The 20,530-nt window shown below is 43.7% G+C and overlaps 1 protein-coding gene across 1 annotated transcript; it reads right to left on the bottom strand.

The window, feature by feature from the left end:
- Positions 1–2,930: 2,930 nt before the first annotated feature.
- Positions 2,931–19,229, bottom strand: LOC135889055 (borealin-2-like). The gene is made up of 10 exons (XM_065416872.1): positions 19,094–19,229; positions 16,831–16,959; positions 13,136–13,185; positions 12,641–12,701; positions 10,534–10,601; positions 9,561–9,631; positions 8,076–8,171; positions 6,656–6,785; positions 3,939–4,025; positions 2,931–2,978 (listed from the first exon to the last, which is right to left on the bottom strand). The coding sequence occupies exons 1-10, from the start codon at positions 19,227–19,229 to the stop codon at positions 2,931–2,933; spliced, it is 876 nt and encodes a 291-aa protein (XP_065272944.1).
- Positions 19,230–20,530: the final 1,301 nt, after the last annotated feature.

The following is a 20,530-nucleotide window of genomic DNA, read 5'->3' as shown; positions in this document are numbered from 1 at the left end:
ATTGATGCAAGTTCCTAGTGTAGACCAGGGTGTAGTGTGTTGCTACCACATACAGAGGGATTAAAAGCTTCTTTCAACCTTAAGGAAACATTTTCAAGAATATTCTGGTAAACGTTGTATAGTTATTTTACTTTACTCATGTACACTGTATATTACTGCAGGTATTTGAGCACCTAGGAGGTTATCAAGACTGATCAAAATTGAGCTGTTCTAGCTCCTCACTGTAACTCCTTTCCCATCCCTCTGTTAGCATAAGGATTTTTTTTTAATTCATCTTCCTCTTCCCCCTACTGCATTACCCTACCACGACCACATAGTATAGCTGCAGTTTCTGGAATAGATAACTTAAGAAAAAGGTCTTGCATTTCTGAAATTAATGGCAAGATGTGTGGTAATATCTTCTCAGAACTTCCACAGCTGTAGAACAGCTACAAAGAAAGCTGCAACCCAGTTTCATATATCATCTCTGGATAGTTATATGCTTCTTGTTGAGGTGGTGGAGATGGCATTATTGACATGGCTTGGATCATCTTGTGGAGGGTCTTGGAAATCAGGATATGGACAGTTGGTTTGTACTAGTATTGAATGTGGCAGTCAATAGCTATAGGATTGTTTTGACAGATCACAATTACCAAAATTCTGACTTCCCCCCACTTTTACCTTAGGTCTTGTCTGCACCTGGACTTGTTCCTCATTTATTCCCAGAATAAGAGCGTGTCCACATACAGGGTTAATCAGGAAAATCTCCATGTGTAGACAAGCCCTCAGAGTGGAAAGACAAAAGGTGTGAGAAAACTACCCTTAAAAGGAATGAAATAGTAACACCGAGTCTGTCACCACTAACTCTAGGAACTATATGGCCAAGGTTGAAGCTCTTGCAAACTTTCCTGAGACTCATGAGGAGAACATAAACTCTGATAATAAATTAACCAATTCTTCCCCCTAATGCCATGGTAATCACACCCAACCTAACAGAGAGAACACAATTTTTTATATTCTCATTAACTTCCCACCATTCTCTTTTGTTAGTGTTTGAGAGTGTGCAAGGACTGTTTCCCTTTGATTATAATTGCCTTATTTTCATCGCTATTTTCTACAGTGTAAAATTATCTAGTTTCATTAACTGGAACATGTAACCAGAAGGGGAAGCTGTTATGTACATAGTTTTATGACAGACAAAGCAGATGCCTCTTAAGTAAAGATTCTAGTGGGAAAGGGTCACTAATGACGCAGAAGTGTCAAAAGCTGCACTAAGAGGTAAGATGACAAAATTTCCTATGCTCTTAACAGAGATAAAGTTAGCTCAGCCTTTCCACTCCTAATCCTCTACCACTAGAGGACAGAGATTGCCATGAGCAGCACTAGGTCTGTACAGAGGCAAAGTACTAGGAAAGTCCCCTAGTTTTAAAGCGCTACTCCAGCAGCACAGCTTTGCCTCTCACCATACTTAAACCTATGCCTATTTCCAGTGAAGGAATTACTCTAGGAAACATGCAGAATAACTGTACATTTAAGGGAAACCGGAGTAAAAAGCCAACACAGGACCCTTGCTAAAAGCAAAGGGAAGTGTAAGTGAGCCACTGGAGTTCTCATGAGACCGATCAGGCTGCAGTCCCTCTCTTATTCCAACACTGACCCTTGTGTTAAGGCCAAGCTCATCTCAGCAGCTTAGGTTGTTGTAAGAAGCAACAACAAAGTTTAGCTAGTAGAACATGCTTCTGTAAGTTATGCTCCAAACGTGAATGGGAGTGACGGCCTACTATGCAAAAAAATTTGGTTGAAAGTCAAATGAAGTGGAAGGTTTTAACAGATATAGATTGTCAAAGTAACTATCCAGAAGGCTGCTATTTTTTACTCTTGAACTGCTAAACAATCCAGTGCTAGTTTTCCACTATTGCCCTCCTAGTTATCCAATAGCTTGATGTCAGAAAGAAATCGATAAGAAACAACCCTATGAACCTGAAGAGCTTCCTTGAATATAGGGAGGCTTCTTATAATCAAGATTGCTAGGGACAACTCTTCTTTGGATCAAGAGGGAAACCTGAAGTAGTTGAGGACATCCTGTTGATTAATTCTAGGCTCATTCACCCCATAACGGTTACAAGATAAAGTACTGGCAACTTGTGTCAACATAGTACACACAACTGAAACTTCAGAGTGCTGCATCAATGAGTTTTGAAACTGAAAACTTTAGGACAGCTGCAAAGATGAATTTAGGGAAGCCTAGTGAGAAACTGATCTGATACAATTGAGCCCGAATGCCTTTCATTTAACTTAGGGTTTTACTCGGAGTGTAGCCTGGTCTTAGTCACGTGACTATGGGCTAGACTACAGAAATACCAAGACAGCCTAACAGGAGAGTTTAGAGTGACTTCTACCCTTCTTTAATTTATATTACACCCTCACCGCCCATCCCAGTATACAAATTACAAATGAGACTTTCACATAGATTGGTCTAAGTAGGTCTAAACGAATGAGTTTATATCACCTTGCATCATCTTGAATTGGTGCTTAGCACTAATGCTGCACAACTTCAGAAGGATGGGAAATAGCTTCTGATATAACAGATGTATTTTACTGTATATTCCTATGTATATTTTACTGAGCACAGGAGGTCAAAAATAGAGATGAGCAATTTGGAAAGGATACCAAGTTGTCCCTTCATTAAACCAACATGAATAGGAAGCAGTCTTATCTTTCAGTTAAGGAAGCAACTGGTAACATGGCTTTGAGCTTGTAAAAACATACAGATTTTACAGCACTGTGATCATTAAGTCTTTCTATACATAAAAAGTTAAATATGCAGTATAAAACTTTATTAAAAAAGATATTAAGTTCTATGTCAACATTTAAAACAGACAAGTGGTAATTGCACAGAATATTTATATAATACACAACAGAGAAAACACAAGATATGCACGTAGACTCCATTAACTTGGTTTAACTGTTGCTTTTCCACATAAAACAGTCAACTGGCTCTGGGGGGAAAGAAAGCCATTTTAGACCAATTTTATTGGCAGACATTAAAACTAGAGTTGTTTAAACTCTGCAAGACAGCTAAATTGAGAAGCAAATCTTCAGCAGTAGAGTAGTAGGATAATGTACAGATTAGCAGAGAGGGCAGAACAATCTAGCTGCTGCCTGGTATTTAGCTTTTTAGAGATGCCTCCCCACCCCGTGCTTGCAATAGAGGCAGAGGCATGCCATATTGTAGCTGTCAAATCTTCAGTCTGCTATAATTCATATAACTTAAAGTAAGGTCCCACTACCTACAAGGGTGGGTCACTTTTCCATATAATACTCATTACCTACTTATAACTATGGATATTTCAACTGTATTTCTAATATTACATATTAGCCAGGTCTTAGACCCCCCGTTACAATAACCTCTTGGAGGAGGGCCATTAGCTGGCATTAAATTAGTAGTGATGTTTAGCAACAGAGTACAATTTCTCTCCTGGAGAGGGGTATATAAGCACACCTTTATAATGTAGGGGAAGGAGTTATTGTCCAAGCTTAGTACAGATTTGATGGGACCCCTATAGTTCTTATTCAGAGAGTGAGGTACAATCCCCTCCATCAGTATACATGATGTGAAATTTAGCTGTCTGTTTTGATTTGCAGATTGAGACACATATTAGTGAGAAAAGCAGAGTTTCCTCACACGGCAGGCAGACAGACAGACATGAGGAGGAGAAGAAAGACTTCTGCCCTTTCTTTAGAAGCAATGTCACTGACAGGACTCAATAAAATAGACCTAAACAAAGGCTGTCTCTTCCTAGTAAAGGAAAAATGTTGCTTCAAGTAAGTTAAAGTTGAAGCAACATTTCTCCCTTACTAGAAATAGTTTGCTCCTTGCATAGATGATTTGAAGACTAAGTGCCAGGACTTCTGTGCAATCTTAGACTATTTACAAATTACTGGTTCTGTAAACTTACCACTAGATTATGAATATGCTGAACTGTGTCATCATTAAGCAACTCGACATTGATGTTATGGAGGTCTTCACCAGCAGAACAGAGAGTCTGAGCATAATCACAAAGTGATTAATTGAGATAAAACTATTCAGCATGTTTCACGTGAATCACCATATCCGTTTTTCTTACAACCATGCACTGAAGTTGAGTTGAGGCATATGTTTAACAGCTTTATTGGCTAAAAAAACATTCTGCCCAAAAAGTGTTAGTCTGCACATGTCTCCTTCCAACTTATCACTGGCTTTAGTTATGACTGACATTCTGAACACAAGATAATGGCCCATTAAACTAGGGTTACTGCTGGTCAAGGAGCCAAATCTAAGTGGAAATAATTCAAGAAACAAGAGTTCTCAGCACACCCAGGGCACAGGGAGGTGTCAGTCTTGTTAGCTAACCAACATCCATCAACTTTCACAGCCAGAATCCCATCTTTCAAAGTCAGCAGTAGTGCAGACTGAAAAGTTATTCACAGAAGTTTCTTTAGCCCAAGTGTTCAGTTATTTTAGACCGTACAGCCTAGTGAAGGCGTAGGGGAAATACAGTAACTCCTCACTTAAAGTCGTCCCGGTTAACCTTGTTTTATTGCTGATCAATTAGGGAACATGCTCGTTTAAAGTTGTGCAATGCTCCCTTCTAACGTTGTTTGGCAACTGCCTGCTTTGTCCACTGCTTGCAGGAAGAGCAGCCCGTTGCAGGTAGCTGGTGGGGGCTTGGAACCAGGGTGGACCAGCAGCCCCCCTATCAGCTCCTCCCTCCCCTAAGTTCCCTGTGCAGCAGCTGCCCAGCAGGCTAGCAATTGCAGCTGTCCCTCCCCTCACTGCCATGTGCTGCTCCTGCCCTCTGCCTTGGAGCTGCTCCCTGAGACTCCTGCTTGCTGTGTGGGGGGAGGGGAGGAAGAGGGGGGCTAATGTCAGGGTGTCCCTCTGCTCCTGCACCCCGCTTACCCCATCTTCCATAGAGCAGGGGGAACACACCACAGGACTCAGGACAGAGGGAGCTTGCTGGCAGCTGCGGTCTCAGCAAGCTGATCTAATTAACAAGGCAGTGTACTTAAAGGGGAAATGCGCATCTCTCTCTCTCTCTCACACACACACACACACACACACACACACACACACACACACACACACACAGTGTGTGTGTCTCTGTCTGCAATACTCTCTCCCCTCCCTCCATTCCTGCTGCCTTGTAGACCGTGAGAGTTAACCCTTGAAGGCTCAGCAAATTGCTAGTGCATCATTTAGCAGGAAGGCATTCCCTGGAAAATATCCCACCCTCTGACTCCTCCACCTCAACCAACCTTCACAATCATCATCACTGTGTACCAGTATTAAATTATTTAAAACTTATATTGTGTGTGTATAATATAGTCTTCTGTCTGGTGAAAAAAAATTCCCTGGAACCTAACCCCCTCATTTACATTAATTCTTATGGGGAAATTGGAGTCACTTAACATCGTTTCGCTTAAAGTCGCATTTTTCAGGAACATAACTACAACGTTAAGTGAGGAGTTACTGTACGTCAAATGCTTATTTCACCTCACTAGTCCTGGTCAGTATAGTCATTGGTATGATACCTAGAAACCTTCATCATATGTCCAAGTGTTCGGACAAGATTCTAAGTCATTTACTAGACTGACACTAATGCAATATTTAGCTGTTACCACTCAAGAAAGATCTTAGAGTCATTATGGATAGTTCTCTGAAAACATCCACTCAATGTGCAGCAGCAGTCAAAAAAGCAAACACAATGTTGGGAATCATTAAGAAAGGTGTAGCTAATAAGACAGAAAATATCATATTGCCTCTCTATAAATCCATGGAATGCCCACATCTTGAATACTGCATGCTGATGTGGTCATCCCATCTCAAAAAAGATATATTGGAATTGGAAAATGTTCAGAAAAGGGCAACAAAAATGATTAGGGGTATGGAACTGCTGCCATATGAGGAGCGATTAATAAGACTGGGACTTTTAAGCTTGGATAAAAAAAGATGTCTAAGGGGGGGTATGATAGAGGTCTATAAAATCATGACTGGTGTGGAGAAAGTAAATAAGGAAGTGCTATTTACTCCTTCTCCTAACACAAGAACTAGGGGTCACCAAATTAAATTAATAGCAGCAGGTTTAAAAACAAACAAAAGGAAGTATTTCTTCACACAACGCACAACCTGTGGAACTCTTTGCCAGAGGATGTTGTGAAGGCCAAGACTATAACAGGGTTCAAAAAAGAACTGGATAAATTCATGGAGGATAGGTCCATCAATGACTATTAGCCAGGATGGGCAGGATGGTGTCCCTAACCTCTGTTTGCCAGAAGCTGGGAACAGGCGACGGGATGGATCACTTGATGATTACCTGTTCTGTTCATCCCCTCTGGGGCACCTGGCATTGGCCACTGTCAGAAGACAGGATACTGGACTAGATGGACCTTTGGTCAGACCCAGTATGGCCATTCTTATGTTGTTATAATATGGAAAGTTAATAGAAATGTTCACTTCAGAAAGTGACCATTTTGAAGAGACATTTTGTTTACAAGCTGCTCACTTAACTGTAGCAACTACTACTGCTGGCAAAGACAGGAAAAAAAAACATTTTCCAGATACCCCTTTGTTTATATATTTGCCAGAGACAGATTCATCTAAAGCAAGTGAAACTGAAAAGTTAAGGTTTACTACCTTTCCATCAGCCAGAGGTATATTAACAAATGGAACAGCTTTTTCCCGAGGCACCGAGTTACTTCTTAGTGACATGGCTTGGACTTTTTCTCTCATAGGTACAGTTCTTGAGACAGCCATTTGTGGTAGTCTAGAAGTGGAATACAAGAACAGAATTTCACCTCTAATAAATTGCATTTTCATGTCCTACAGAGAGCCATTACAGCCAATGTGATTCAGTAACAGCCAGCTTCGTAACTGGTGCACTTAATGGATGCTCATTTTCTACTTTGTTCTACAAACCATTTAGAACCAACACTAAAGAAAACCCAAACATCTTAACATCTTGAAGGTAGTAGTGTTTATTGGCACCATCAGGTAATATTTTGCCATTCTGGCAGGGTGCAATACAACTGAGAAATTCTAAGCCAATGATCAATCTTCAGTTGGGATTGGACATTTACATGGAGAACAGTCTCCAGTTATCACAGTGAACACAAACTGATGCTTTAGGGCGAGTAAGCCAATCTAATTATTAGGGAGTAGGAAAAGACTCGTTAGCAACAGATTATCCAGGACTGGACTACTGCAGGGTTTCTTGCACCTTCCTCTGAAGCATCTGATGTTGGCTACTTTCAGAGGCAGGAGACTGGAGTAGGTGGATGACAGGTCTGACATGGAATTCCTATATTTCCCTTGTATTTAAAATTATTTTGTACTGTAGTCAAAGGCAGGCTCCAATATTTGAGAGCAAGTATAATGTTTTAGGCATCTTTAACCTGAAAGAGACAGACGCTTGACAATGGCAGAATAATAGCAGGCCAGGGTAATGCTGTGAACCACTTTGTGGCTTCAGGGCTGATTATGGCTATCTTACTGTAAAGGATTTCACTTCATTCAGCAGGTTGTGTTTGCCAGAAGCAAGTTCAGAATTACCAGTTTTAAGAACCTTTCCAGCTACAATGTATAGTTTAACCGATTAGAAGTATTTGTATAAATTTATACTAAATGTTGCAAGTACTTTCAACCAAGAGTGAATTATTTCAGCTAAATTAGAGTGCTGAAAACTTGTTTCTAAACTGCTGTGTTTCTGTAAACTATAGTCAACACGTAGAGAAAGCTAGTAGTTTGCGCCCCATTAAGCCAGCTTCAGAAGGTAACCTTAACGATGAAAACATAGCCAGTACCTCCAGAATTTCAGCACAAGTATAAACTGTATCCACTTCAGTCTCTTCCCCCACCCTCCTCCATGAACAGGAACCCTTTTACAGATAGAAGCCACCTTCCTTTCCTAAAATCCTACAGTGGCAGACACTGTATTTACAAAGATCTTCACATTGTCTTGTTCAAAGGAGCATTCCTTATTTGGTATCCAGATATGTATGGTAGTAAGCGTTTAAAAAGAAAAGAGATCAGTTGTGCTATGACCTGAAAGGCCTACCTTCTAGAAACACGTGGAGCAGATTTATAGTTTGCAGCTGTGCGATCAGATGTAGGAGCCTTAAAATGCCTCACATTTGGAGTAGAGCATGCAGATCTGCCAGAAAAAACAGCATTTGCTTTTACACAGTACAGTACTTTTAGTCTAGAGAATTCCAGTTATGAAGCAGATATTTTAAATTCCCTAAGCAGAAGACTGGTAAGTTAGACAATGTTACAGTACTTTGTAGTTATCTAGTTAGTGTTGCTTTAAAAAAAAGGGCAGGGTGGGGAGGCACAGCAAAGGTAAAGTCCTTTACACAGCAAGATATCATCCACCAGAATCTAGCCTATGCAAGTAGAGGGGGCTAGAAGCAATATAGGATTATTTGTATTAGAAACTGGCTGAGAGAGCACAGTGATCTGGACACAGTTAAGCGAAGGTTCCTATTCAGTCTCCTGGCAGTTTTAATCAAAAGTGGAGGGAGTTTTCCTACGATCAGTTCTCACAAGAATTATTGAGAGGCCACATCCGAACCAGAGCCAGAGAACAGCCATTTCCAGTTTTGGGTCCTAATGGGCCCATAAAGATTGTTTTAGAGCTAGGGATTGAAGCCCTCCCCAAACACACAATTGAGAGAGAGTTAGCTTCAGGACCTGGTGTGAGCAAAATGCTACTGAACATTAGGGAAAAGCCATGCACCAGAGACTGATACAACAGGTTTTGCCTACCCAAGGAGCTGACTAGTTTTACAGGTCAATTTTGTGGATTTGAAGATTATCTGTAATCCTAAATTAGGAGTCTGAATAACTAAACCTAGTTAAGGCTTTCTAGTTTTCTTCTCATGTACAGTATGAGTTGATTCAACATCTACAGTACACTTTAGAAGAGGATAGAAGGTGTATGTTGAACTAGTAGACGTTCAGATTCTTAAAAAGTGAACAGTTGCAATACATAATTGCACAGATTTTTATACCTATTTACTGGAGATATCAGTTCCTCTGACTCGCAAATCAAAGAAGAGTAGACTTCGGCTCTCTTTAAGTAGCTCAAATAGATATTCCACTACGGATATTGATGCAAATCCCTTTCAGATGTTAAAATTAGCAAAAGTATTACTGTATAGTTTGTTATTCTTGTTAACTGAAGCATGTCAGGTTACCTAAAGGCTACTTTCCTCCGTTAAACGTTGTCTGCAATTAAAGATTAACTAGATATTTTTATATTAAACACACAATTGGATGCACAAGTGTATACATTCAAATGGATTGCACTATATCCCTTTAGCAGCCACCCCATGGGGGTCGGGGGGGAGAAGGGAAGAAGAGGCGGAAGTTATCTGATTAAAATTTACTTCAGTGGAGTAAATCACATAAAATCTGATCCAGCTTGTGTAATGTTCATTAAATGCTTTCTTCTTAGCAGAGTTAAAAATCACGGTGATTTATTTGAAAAGCTACTCAGTCCAAAAAAAATTACAAAAACTACTATAGATCATAGTCATACCTAGAAAGAGAGTGGTTTTCTTTGAGATGTATGCCAGAAGCTAAAGAAATCAGTGATTTTGTTTTGGACACCTTAAAACAAATAAATAAAAAATTAAGCATTGTTAGAATAAATGACATTAAATGTAATAGGACAGACTTTCAGATGATGAAGACTTAAAACTCCTAAAACCCATGTTGAATAGGGAATTATACTCACTTTACAGATGAGTAAATTGAGGAACATGAAATCCCTATGCTATGGCTTCATTGTATAGAACTGTTTACTGTCTTGCTTGTCCTGATAGGTCAGTACACCACATAACACTGTTTTTGAAAGAGCCATTTTGGCACATCTACACACATGCTTGTACCACTAGATCAAGTCTTTTTGCTGGATGTGGGGGAGCAGACCCATGTCATAATGGCCAGTTGAAACTTGCAAGTCATTGAGCAAAATCAAGTCACTGAGTTGTGAGACAGAGTTAAGATTGGATAAGTTGATGCAGATGCAATGCTTTTTATCACTGTTGGTCTCTAAAAACAACCCATTCAAATATGCAGAGCTATCTACTGAACACAAGGTGGGCATCAAACAAACAGAAAAATCAAGTTAGGGACTTTAAAGTCCCACCATATCCTCTATGGATTCAGCAGGATGGACCCTTACCAGAGAGTTACTCAATTTCAGGAGGAGACTTAAAAAATAGTGCTGAATTTACAGCAAATGATTGTTGTACATACTTTTATTAATTCATTATCTGTTGACTACAAAACTAGTTCACAATAGGATTTTATATTAAATTTAATTAATTAAAATAAGCATATTGGACCGCAGCTAATTCTGAATTGAGAACAAGAGTTCATACTTTTTCTTTTTTTTTTTTTAAATAGTTTATTTTAAGATGACAAGCAGGCAACTGACCAGGGACCAACTGAGGTAGCCTCAGGTTTCAGGACAGATCTAGCCCTGGTTATTTTCCTTGAACACATACCTTTTGAGATGCTTTCTTGGCAGGCACAGTCTCCTCATCTTTATATTCAACAATTGTAGTTACCTTAACTACAAAAAAAAAAAAAAAAAAAAGACAATTCAAAGTGGATTAGAAATACATGGAATATTAATAGCTGCAGTGATGGGAACAATGACAAGTCCATTTAGCTCTACATTGACTGTTAGTAGACAAATAGCAATTGAATCCACCATTTGATGGCCATTTGGCACTCAGTTCAATGCTTAGGTGGAGTGCAAGTGTGCCCAACATCATAACTACTATATATGGATCGCCACCCTCACTGACATATCTGGGATGCCAAGGATACCAAGCCACCCCTCTCACCCTTAGAAGTGACCCCCTCCAGAGTAGGTTCAGACCACTGTGACAGAGGTGCACCGTTTCTACTGCACCTGTTCTGAGATTAAAAAGAGATGAGGTGGACCAACTTCGGTTGGTGAGAGAGACAAGGTTTCACAGAGCTCAGGTCTGAGAAAGGTACTAAGAGTGTCACAGCTAAATACAAGGTCAGACAGACAGTTTAGCATAAGTAGTTAGTACATATTCTAAGGGACCATTCAAGGTGAAGTGGCCCATTAACACCCTTATAGTCAGAGGACTAAAGGGGGTTAGTGGGGTATAGATTGTTGTAATAAGTCATAAATCCAATGTCTTTGCTAGACACTATAAATCATGGTCTTAATAAGATTATGAATGTAAACTCCCAAACTCATCTTTTAAGTGTGCAGGTTTCCTTTGAGGATGAGGACTGATAGGTTAGATACAGAGTGATCACTTATTCTTTTACAGACAGAGTGGTCCATCCATAGGCGCCCGCTTCTGCTGGCACCCCAACCCGGCCCTGCCCCGACTCCACCCCTGCCCCACCCCCTCCCACCCCTGTCCCGCCCCCATTCCAACCCCTTCCCCAAAGTCCCCGCCCCAACTCCGCCCGCTCCCTAAATCCCCGGCCCCACCTCTTCCCCGCCTCCTCCCCTGAGCACATTGTGTTCCCGCTCCTTCCCCCTCCCTCCCAGAGCTTGTTACGCCGTGAAACAGCTGTTTCGCGGCAGCAAGCGCTGGGAGAAGCGGGGATGCGGTGTGCTCAGGTGAGGAGGTGGAGGCAAGGTGAGTGGGGGCGGGGAGCTTGGCTGCCAGTGGGTGCAAAGCACCCACCAATTTTTCCCCGTGGGTGCTCCAGCCCTGGAGTACCAACGGAGTCGGTGCCTATGGGTCCATTAGATAGGTGACTGGAATGGGACTCCCCAGGAGACTTGCATTCTACTCCCAGCTCTGCCACTGACTTTTGTGACCTTGGGAAACTCACTTCACCTCTGTGTTCCCTTCCACCCTTTATTCAGATTGTAATCTCTTAGTAGATATATTTACAGTGCCCAACACAATGCTGCACCACTCTGCCTCCCCCTTCCTGCACTCCCAAATATCTGTTGGGACTTCTAATAAGGCTGGAACTTTTCGGCCTGGAAAGAGACGACTAAGGGGAGGATATGATAGAGGTCTATAAAATCATGACTGGTGTGGAAAAAGTAAATAAGGAAGGGTTATTTGCTCCTTCTCAACACAAGAGCTAGGGTTAACCAAATGAAATTAATAGGCAGCAGGTTTAAAAACAAACAAAAGGAAGTATTTCTTCACACAACGCACAACCTGTGGAACTCTTTGCCAGAGGATGTTGTTACGGTCAAGGCTAACAGGGTTCAAAACAGAACTAGATAAATTCATGGAGGATAGGTCCATCAATGACTATTAGCCAGGATGGGCAGGGATGGTGTCCCTAGCCTCTGTATGCCAGAAGCTGGGAATGGGCAACAGGGGATGGATCACTTCATGACTACCTGTGCTGTTCATTCCCTCTGAAGCACCTGGCTTTGGCCACTGTCGAAAGAAAGGATACTGGGCTAGATGGACCTTTGGTCTGACCTAGTATGGCTGTTCTTATGTAGGCTTTACTGTAATAAATTATATACTCAGAGTACCAAAGGGAGTCTTAATAACAATACTTCTTTTGCAATCACTAAATTCATACCATTAATAATAATAAAAAAATAGATCAGATACAGGAAGTCCATGTCATGAAATCATTCACCTCTTTTGCTGCAATTCCTCACCAGCCTGGTATTTGGAATGTCCTCTACAGAGCAGTCATTCTAGAAGATATTTAAAGAACGAAGTGAGATCTGTACAATCAGTAAATTTCCCCAAGATACATATTTATGTTAGCCTAGGGGAGAGGGTGACTAAGTTCGTAAAGTAAAGTGATACAAGGTTTTTTCAGAGACAGTTTCCAGCATGAGGTAAAGATGAGGTTTAGCAAATCCATTTTCAGTCACATGCACAAGACAGAATGGGAGTGAATAACTAAACTTGAAGTTGTGGCAACAATCTCTGTAAGTTACCCTAAAAGGGTCAGAGAATGTGCAGTAGTTTCACATTATTATAGGCTATTGTCTCCTGCCATGTATTTTTGTGTGGCATTTTTTTTCTTAAATTAAGCTAATAGCAAAAAATGTTCCTATTAAAGTTCCTTTGTGTTGTCAGATTTTCCATATTTAAAGTTCTGCTACAATTTACAAACACTTACCGCTACAACAGCGGCAGCTACAACAGCAGCTTCCTCTCCTCCTTGCAGGTCTGTTACACAAGAAAAAACAAAAAAACAAAAAACACTGTAAACAGGATATGTTTTTTTTAAACTACTATTTGCTTAACTATGGTCCATGTGCTTCTAGATCAGGGATGGGCAAACTTTTTGGCCCAAGGGCCACATCTGGGTATGGAAATTGTATGGCAAGCCACGAATGCTCACAAAATTGGGGGTTGGGGTGCAGGAGGGGGTGAGGGCCCTGGTTGGGGGTGCAGGCTCTGGGGTGGGGCCAGAAATGAGGAGTTCACAGTGTGGGAGGGGGCTCTGGGCTGGGGGGAGGGCTCCAGCTGGGGGTGCAGGCTCTGGGATGGGGCTGAAGGGTTGGGGGTGCAGGAGGTTGCTCCGGCCTGGGAAACAGGGGTTCGGAGAACAGGAGGGGGATCAGGGCTGGGGCATGGGACAGGGTCAGAGGTGCATGCTCCGGGCTGCGCTTACCTCAAGCAGCTCCCAGAAGCAGCGGTATGTGCTCCCTCCGCCTCCTACACAGAGGCACGGGCCAGGTGACTCTGCACGCTGCCCTGTCCACAGGTGCCGCCCCTGCAGCTCCCATTCGCCGCAGTCCCTGGCCAATGGGAGCTGCGGGGGCAGCGCTTGGGGCAGGGGCAGCATGCAGAGACCCCTGGCTGCCCCTATGTGTAGGGGCCGGAGGGGGGACATGCTGCTGCTTCCGGGAGCTGCACAGAGTGGGGCAAGCCCCTGTCCCCACTCCCTGGCTGGAGTGCCAGAGTGGGGCAAGCCCTGGATCCTGCTGCCCGGTGGGAGCTCGAGGGCCGGATTAAATCATCTGGAGGGCTGGATGAGGCCCCCGGGTTGTAGTTTGCCCACTCCTGTTCTAGATGAAGGAGAGAGCCTGGAAGAGAACAAAAACAACAAGGAATCTGGTGGCACCTTAAAGACTAAGATTTATTTGGGCATAAGCTTTCGTGGGTAAAAACCTCACTTCTTCAGATGCATAGAGTGAAAGTTACAGATGCAGGCATTATATACTGACACATGGAGAGCAGGGAGTTACTTCGCAAGTGGAGAACCAGTGTTGGCCAATTGGCCCCGTCAACACTGGTTCTCCACTTGCGAAGTAACTCCCTGCTCTCCATGTGTCAGTATATAATGCCTGCATCTGTAAGTTTCACTCTATGCATCTGAAGAAGTGAGGTTTTTACCCACGAAAGCTTATGCCCAAATAAATCTGTTAGTCTTTAAGGTGCCATCAGACTCCGTGTTGTTTTTGTAGATACAGACTAACACAGCTACCCCCGGATACTGGAAGAGAACAAGTTATGCAGCTGGGGAGAAAGTTGTGGTGCACAACTGATGCAAAAAATTGACCTTGATTGGAGTGGTATGTCATTTGTACAATTTCAAGCCCTATAAGAGAGTTTTAGGGCTTGTCTCGGTGGAGAGAATGCACAGCAAGCTGGGGTGTGAATCCACAGAGCACTAACATGCCATGCACTAACCATCCATGTGGACCCTGCTGCTGCACTGGAGTAGGTCAAAGTGCACTTGGGAACTTTTGGTGTACAGCAACAGGGTGCATATGGACAGTTAGTGTGTGGAAAGCTTGTGCACTGTAGATTTACACCCCAATATGCCATACACTAATTCAATATCTGGAGAAGCCCTTTGTTTCATGATTCCTTGAATTCTGAAGGCCAACAGCTCAGATACCAGCTTTCCCCACTACTCTAGGGTGCTGATACCTCTAAAGGAGCTAAGTACAGTCCCACAAAACATGGTTTGTAACTGAAAGGGAAGGGAAGTTTACATTTAAGGCACTAGTCACAGTTATAACTACTTTAGACCAGGATTTTAGCAGAAGCGAGGCATCCAAATCCACTTTGATTAACCCTTGATTCCATAAGCATATCCTGTTTTGGTCTTTATTTGGTTCCATATAAGAGTTTCACTTGGGAAGAGAAACTTCTGAAACCAATATTCCTATAGCAGCAAATTACTGCTGTTGTCTATCACAGATTGAATTGCTGCTATTATTTCATAAGCATAGGCACCAACTTCTCCTGGCACCAGTGGGTGCTTGCGCCCCCTCGCCGCCCCGACTCCATCCCTGCCCTGCCCTCTCCCGCCTCTGCCCCACCCCCATTCCAACCCCTTCCCCAAATTCCCTGCCCCAACTCCACCCCTTCCCGCCCCACTGGACTCCTTCCCCAAATCCCCACCCCAGCCCCGCCTCTTCCCCTGATCGCATCACATTCCTGCTCCTCCCTTCCACAGCTTGTTATGCCGCTGTTTTGCGGCGGCAAGCGCTGGGTGGAGAAGCGGGGACGGCGCACTCAGGGGAGGAGGCGAGGCGAGGCAAGGCGGAGGTGAGCTGGGGCAGGGAGCCCACCAATTTTTCCCCGTGGGTGCTCCAGCCCCGGATAACCCACGGAGTCGATGCTTATGTTCATAAGTACAAGTTGGAATCAAAACTGTCTTAAGCCTAGTTACTTACATGGTGAGAAGATTTGATAGCACAGGGTTCTATTGCTTGGAGTCTTTAAATCTACACAAAGTGTCTTTCTAATATACAGAAGCTCACACAGAAGTTCTGGGTTTGATGCAGGAGTTATTGGGCGAAGTTCTATGGCCTGTTTTATACAGGTCAGACTAGCTGACCATAATAATAATTTCTAGTCTTTATCTATGATTGCATCACAATTAAAATTTAATAAATTGACTCAATCAAGGAAGTAGCTTATCAAAAAGTCATAGGCAAATAACAGTCTATACAGCAGTTCTCAAACTTCAGCAACCTGAGGACCCCCATTTTGATTTAAAAATTTTCAGGGACCCCCAAGCTCCACCCCTTCCCCCAAGGCCCCACCCCACCTCTTTCCACCCCCCCTCACTCCATCCCCCCTCCCTCCATCACTCGCTCTCCCCCACCCTCACTCACTTTCACCAGGCTGGGGCAGGGGGTTAGGATCAAGAGGGGGTGCAGGCTCTGGGAGGGAATTTGGGTGCGGGGGGGGGTGAGAGGTGCAGGTTCTGGGAGGGAGTTTGGGTGTGGGCTCTGGGCTGGGTCAGGGGGTTGGAGTGCAGGAGGGGGTGAGGGGTGCGGGCTCTGGCAAGGCAGAACTTGCCTTGGGCTCACCTTGCCCCGGTGGCTCCCGAAAGCGCCCGGTACATCTCTCTGACAGTGGCTCCTTGGCAGGAGGGTCAAGGGGTCTCCACACACTGCCCCTGCAGCGCCCATTGGCCGCAGTTCCCAGCCAATGGGAGCTGTGGAGTGAGCGCTCGGGCCGGGGCAGCGTGCGGAGACTCCCTGGCCCTCCCCCAGGGGCCGTACCAGCCGCTTCCAGGAATGGCGCAGCGGCCAGGGGAGGTAGGGAGCCTGCCTTACCCCCACTGCACCTCTGGACTTTTAGTGCCTAAAATCTCCAGGTTTGGCTTCAGCAGCCTCTGAGAGATACAGCAGTTCCCCGGCATTCAGGCGCTGGGAGGAAAGGGGAGGAGTTGATCAGCAGGGCCCAACGAAAGCTCTGGAGTACCCTTGGGGATCCCCAGGGGTCCACAGACCCATTTGAGAAACACTGGCCTAAAGGGAGGTTTAGAGCTACGCTTAAGACATGAACGTAGATAGTGTTATCCATGCTGTCTACAAGCATGCATTCCAAGAAAACCACACTTACTAAGCAAGTCTTTTCTTTTCATTTTTCTGACAGCAACTGGCATCTTCAATAACTCCACTCTAAACGCTTTCTCAGCTGTTTGCAAAAGTGAATCAATTCCTTCCTTCATTTCTTGAAGATTCTCTTTGGCTTCAAATAAAAAAACAAACCTGTTGCTAAGTGTACAATACACTTCCAAGTTCATTAATAGTTTGCCTGTTGGATAGTTCCTTTGTTCCAGTCAAAGAATTAAGATCATGTATTTACAGGGGTCAGTCAGTTTGACTAGAAGTTCAGCTTAATTCAAAGTAGATTTTAAGTTATGCAATGCCACATGTTCCTAGAATCTGGGTGTCCTCAAACTGGTAAACAATTCAACATTTTAAAACTACCATTATCCTTATTTAGGAACTTACATGACCTCATCACCTTAATAGTCAAGCATCTCACCATTATTAATTAAGCCTCAGGACACCCCTGGAAAATACAGAAATACCATCCCATTTTTACAGATAGATGAGAGATTATCCAGCTTGCCCAAGGTTACAAAGACAAACTGAAACCAGATCTTCTAAATCCCAGTCCAATACTTTACATACATACACACACACTTTCCCAGAAAGAAAAGTCCTAGATTAGCCATTAAGTGGAGGGAAGAAAAGAGATTGCATAAAGTTAAGTTTAACAACATTTCAGGTAAATAAAGTGTATTTCTTTATTTAAAGAGGGATGATAAAGCTATCATTGCCTGCATATGAGTTAGCAAACCAATTTGTAGTGTCATACCTAGGAGAAAAAGTCTAAGGGTTGATTTTTCAAAGGTGCTGAACAAATCTATGGCTGTTCAGCAACTTAAACTAGTAGTTTGGCCTCTTTTGAAGGCTAATGGTGGTTAGTCATTAGGTGCCTTGACAGGCAGTTTACAATATCAAAAGTTAACATTTAGTAAGTTGTGCATTTGCCAAAGCTATATTTCTTTATTGTTGTATTGCAAGATGCTTGAATTGCCAGACTGATCTGATCAAATGTAGACTTCAGTAGCCATTTCCCATTGGTTTCAGTGCAGATGGTCAGTAAATATTAGAAGGCCTCTGTTGATTTTTAATGGAATAGTTCCAAGAAGTCTAGTTCAACTAATTTCATTAGAAATCCTTAGACTATAATAAGTCAGCTTGTTGCCTCTGATAACGTCAGTAGGAGGCTTACATATCGGGACTGATGTCACATGCAGTTTTTTTTTAACTAGACATTGATTATGTATAGAAATCAAATGTAAATACATGTATTTATTAGTTCTGCAGACAACAGTCATCCCAACAGGAGTTGTACAGGGTAGTTCTGTGCCCCAATCCTTAAGTTGAAAATGCAGATGGAAAGTTTCCACATTCCTAAGAACATGAACTGATCCATGAATTCTATGAAGATGCTAACTCCATTATCTACAACCTGTTTGCACAAATCCAGACTTTATCTACTGGTGCCCACATGTTTGTTCATTTTTTTTTTAAATATGAGTTTCCATTTGTCACTGTGTCTTTCTTTCAAGTGTTTCTCCATTTCCCCTTCTAGGGCACCAGCCTTAGTGAAATACATCTAGGAAGGGATTGTAAAGAAAACAAAACCAAACATTTAAGAAGTATTTTCTAACTGGAAGTTGTGCTGTTTTTCTCAGCTATGTGCCTCCCTTTTTAGCGGAGGATAGGAAGCGGGCCACTCTGTGCTCATACCACAGGGAGCATCCCAGCACAAGAGCAAGGATGCACTTGGTAAGTGTGAGATAAATATCCCTCTTCCTCCGTCACACTACCAATCAACTGGCATCAGGAGACCAGCCTCAGTAACCGTGATTGTGCCTCACAGCGTCCAGCTCACTATGCAGAGCGGGCCATGGCCGGCGCCCCCCCGAGTTACTCTGCTGAGGGGAGGCCACATGCTCCGGTTTGGCCCTGCAGCGGGGCGGGGCGGGGGGGGAAGTGTCAGATTTGACCAAACACCCAGGAAGCCGAATAACTGGTGAGCAGCTTTAGTCCCAGACCCTGCGCCAGCCCGTCCGTGGCGGGAGAGCGGCCGCCCCGAAGCCCCTCCGCACGGAGGCTCACCTGCCGACCGCCCCCAGGACAGCGGGAGATGCGCGGGCCTGGAACGGAGAAGACCCAGCAACCACCACCCCCCGGGAAGCGGCAGCTGACCAGCCTCGGCCCCCAACCCAAGTGTCCCGCTGGGAACAGCCCGTTGCTCAGGGCGGGGAGGGGCCGGGCCGGGCCGGCGCGGGGCAGCTCCTCACCCTGCTGGTTGAAGCCCCCGAGGAAGAGGCTGATCCGTTGGTCCTTCTGCTCCTGGGTCAGCGCGCCCCGCTCTGTCTCCACACCGGAGTCGGCGCTGCGCTTCTTGCCCGCGGCAACGTACTTCTTCGGCGGCATGGCTGCAAGAGTGAGAGCCGCAACCTGCGCGCCGCCCGCCCGGGGAACGCTTATAGCCGCGGGCTTCCCCTCCCCCGCGGCGGCGGGACACACCCACGCAGGGACCACGGGGCTCAGCGCTGCGCTCGTCCCCTGCCTGGGCCGAGAGGAGGGGTCACACCGGGGAGCGCCCCCTGCCAGGGCCGAGGAGGGGTTACTCTGGGAATCAACCCACCTCCCCAGGAGGAGGAGGGATAAACCCTCCTCACCTTTATTTTTTAATCTGAAAACATAATAATGTAAAGAAGAGTGTGTGATTGGACACTTGTTTATTTAATATTATGAGTTTGGGGCACAGGCAATGGTCCCATTAATACATTTGTTTACCTAGTTCTTTTGCCAGACCTTTTCCTCCTACTCTCTTTGACTTAATATCAGCTTACAAATATAGACTTCAAACTGCAGAAATAAGGGCAGCTTCCTCTTTACTCAGCAAAGAAGAATAAAGGAAGATAGGTAATTCTTTGTTTTATGTTAGCAGGCTGGAGTATACCATGTTATTAACAGCTTGATTCTAAGCTCTTTGGAGCAGGGATTTAGAAAGGAATCCAAATAAAGGGTCCAAGATGGATTTCCTTCTCATGCACCAGGTCTATCTCATTATACTGCATGATCAAGGCAGAGAACTTTTTCTGTCTTTTACAGCATCAACACTTAACTACATATAGTTAATTTGTAAGTGTTACTAGGATGCCCCATTTCTTTAACTGATGTGGTTTAAATTGCTTATTCAGTAAATCATTCATTAGAATCAGGATGGTATTATGCTAACCCCACTACAAACAGATGATAAACATAATTACTGCTCTAAAAGTCCTTACCACATTTCCCTGAAGAGCTTCTATAGAGGATGATAGGCAAGGACTTTATAGCTTGCTGGCTTACATGTAGGTATTTAGGGAAATAAAGGCTGGCTTTTTGCTTAAGTAGTAGGACTCCTCTACTGACTTGCAAGGATCTAGCCCCCTTTTCTTCCCTGGCTCCAGGAACAGCTCTAGAGATTAATTGCTGCACTCAGTTTCATATGTAATACAATGCAGCCCAGGTTTTGTATTTCTAAAAGGTACTAAAGGGTTTTTTTTAAATTAATTATTGTATAGATTTCTTGTCTTCTATCAATAGGCCCAATTTTGCATGCTGCCAATTGACTTCAGTACCATTTTCTGACATCAGCCCCCTTCAGTTTTGAATTAATTCTTAACGCCATCTACAGGAGTGAAATTCTGCTCTATGTGCACGGAAAAGAGGGAACTTTGCTAACT

The sequence above is a fragment of the Emys orbicularis genome, chromosome 14 (genome assembly GCF_028017835.1).
Source record: "Emys orbicularis isolate rEmyOrb1 chromosome 14, rEmyOrb1.hap1, whole genome shotgun sequence".
NCBI classification, from domain to species: domain Eukaryota; kingdom Metazoa; phylum Chordata; order Testudines; family Emydidae; genus Emys; species Emys orbicularis.
Note: the sequence above shows the minus strand (reverse complement) of the source record. Positions and strands in the feature narration are given on the sequence as shown.

Coding starts and splice junctions, on each gene's coding strand:
- LOC135889055 (XM_065416872.1), bottom strand. CDS start 19,229: ATGCCGCCGAAGAAGTACGTTGCCGCGGGCAAGAAGCGCAGCGCCGAC. Junction 13,186..16,830: donor GAAAAGAAAAGACTTGCTTA/GTAAGTGTGGTT, acceptor CTTGTGTAACAG/ACCTGCAAGGAGGAGAGGAA. Junction 9,632..10,533: donor CCAAGAAAGCATCTCAAAAG/GTATGTGTTCAA, acceptor ATTTGTTTTAAG/GTGTCCAAAACAAAATCACT.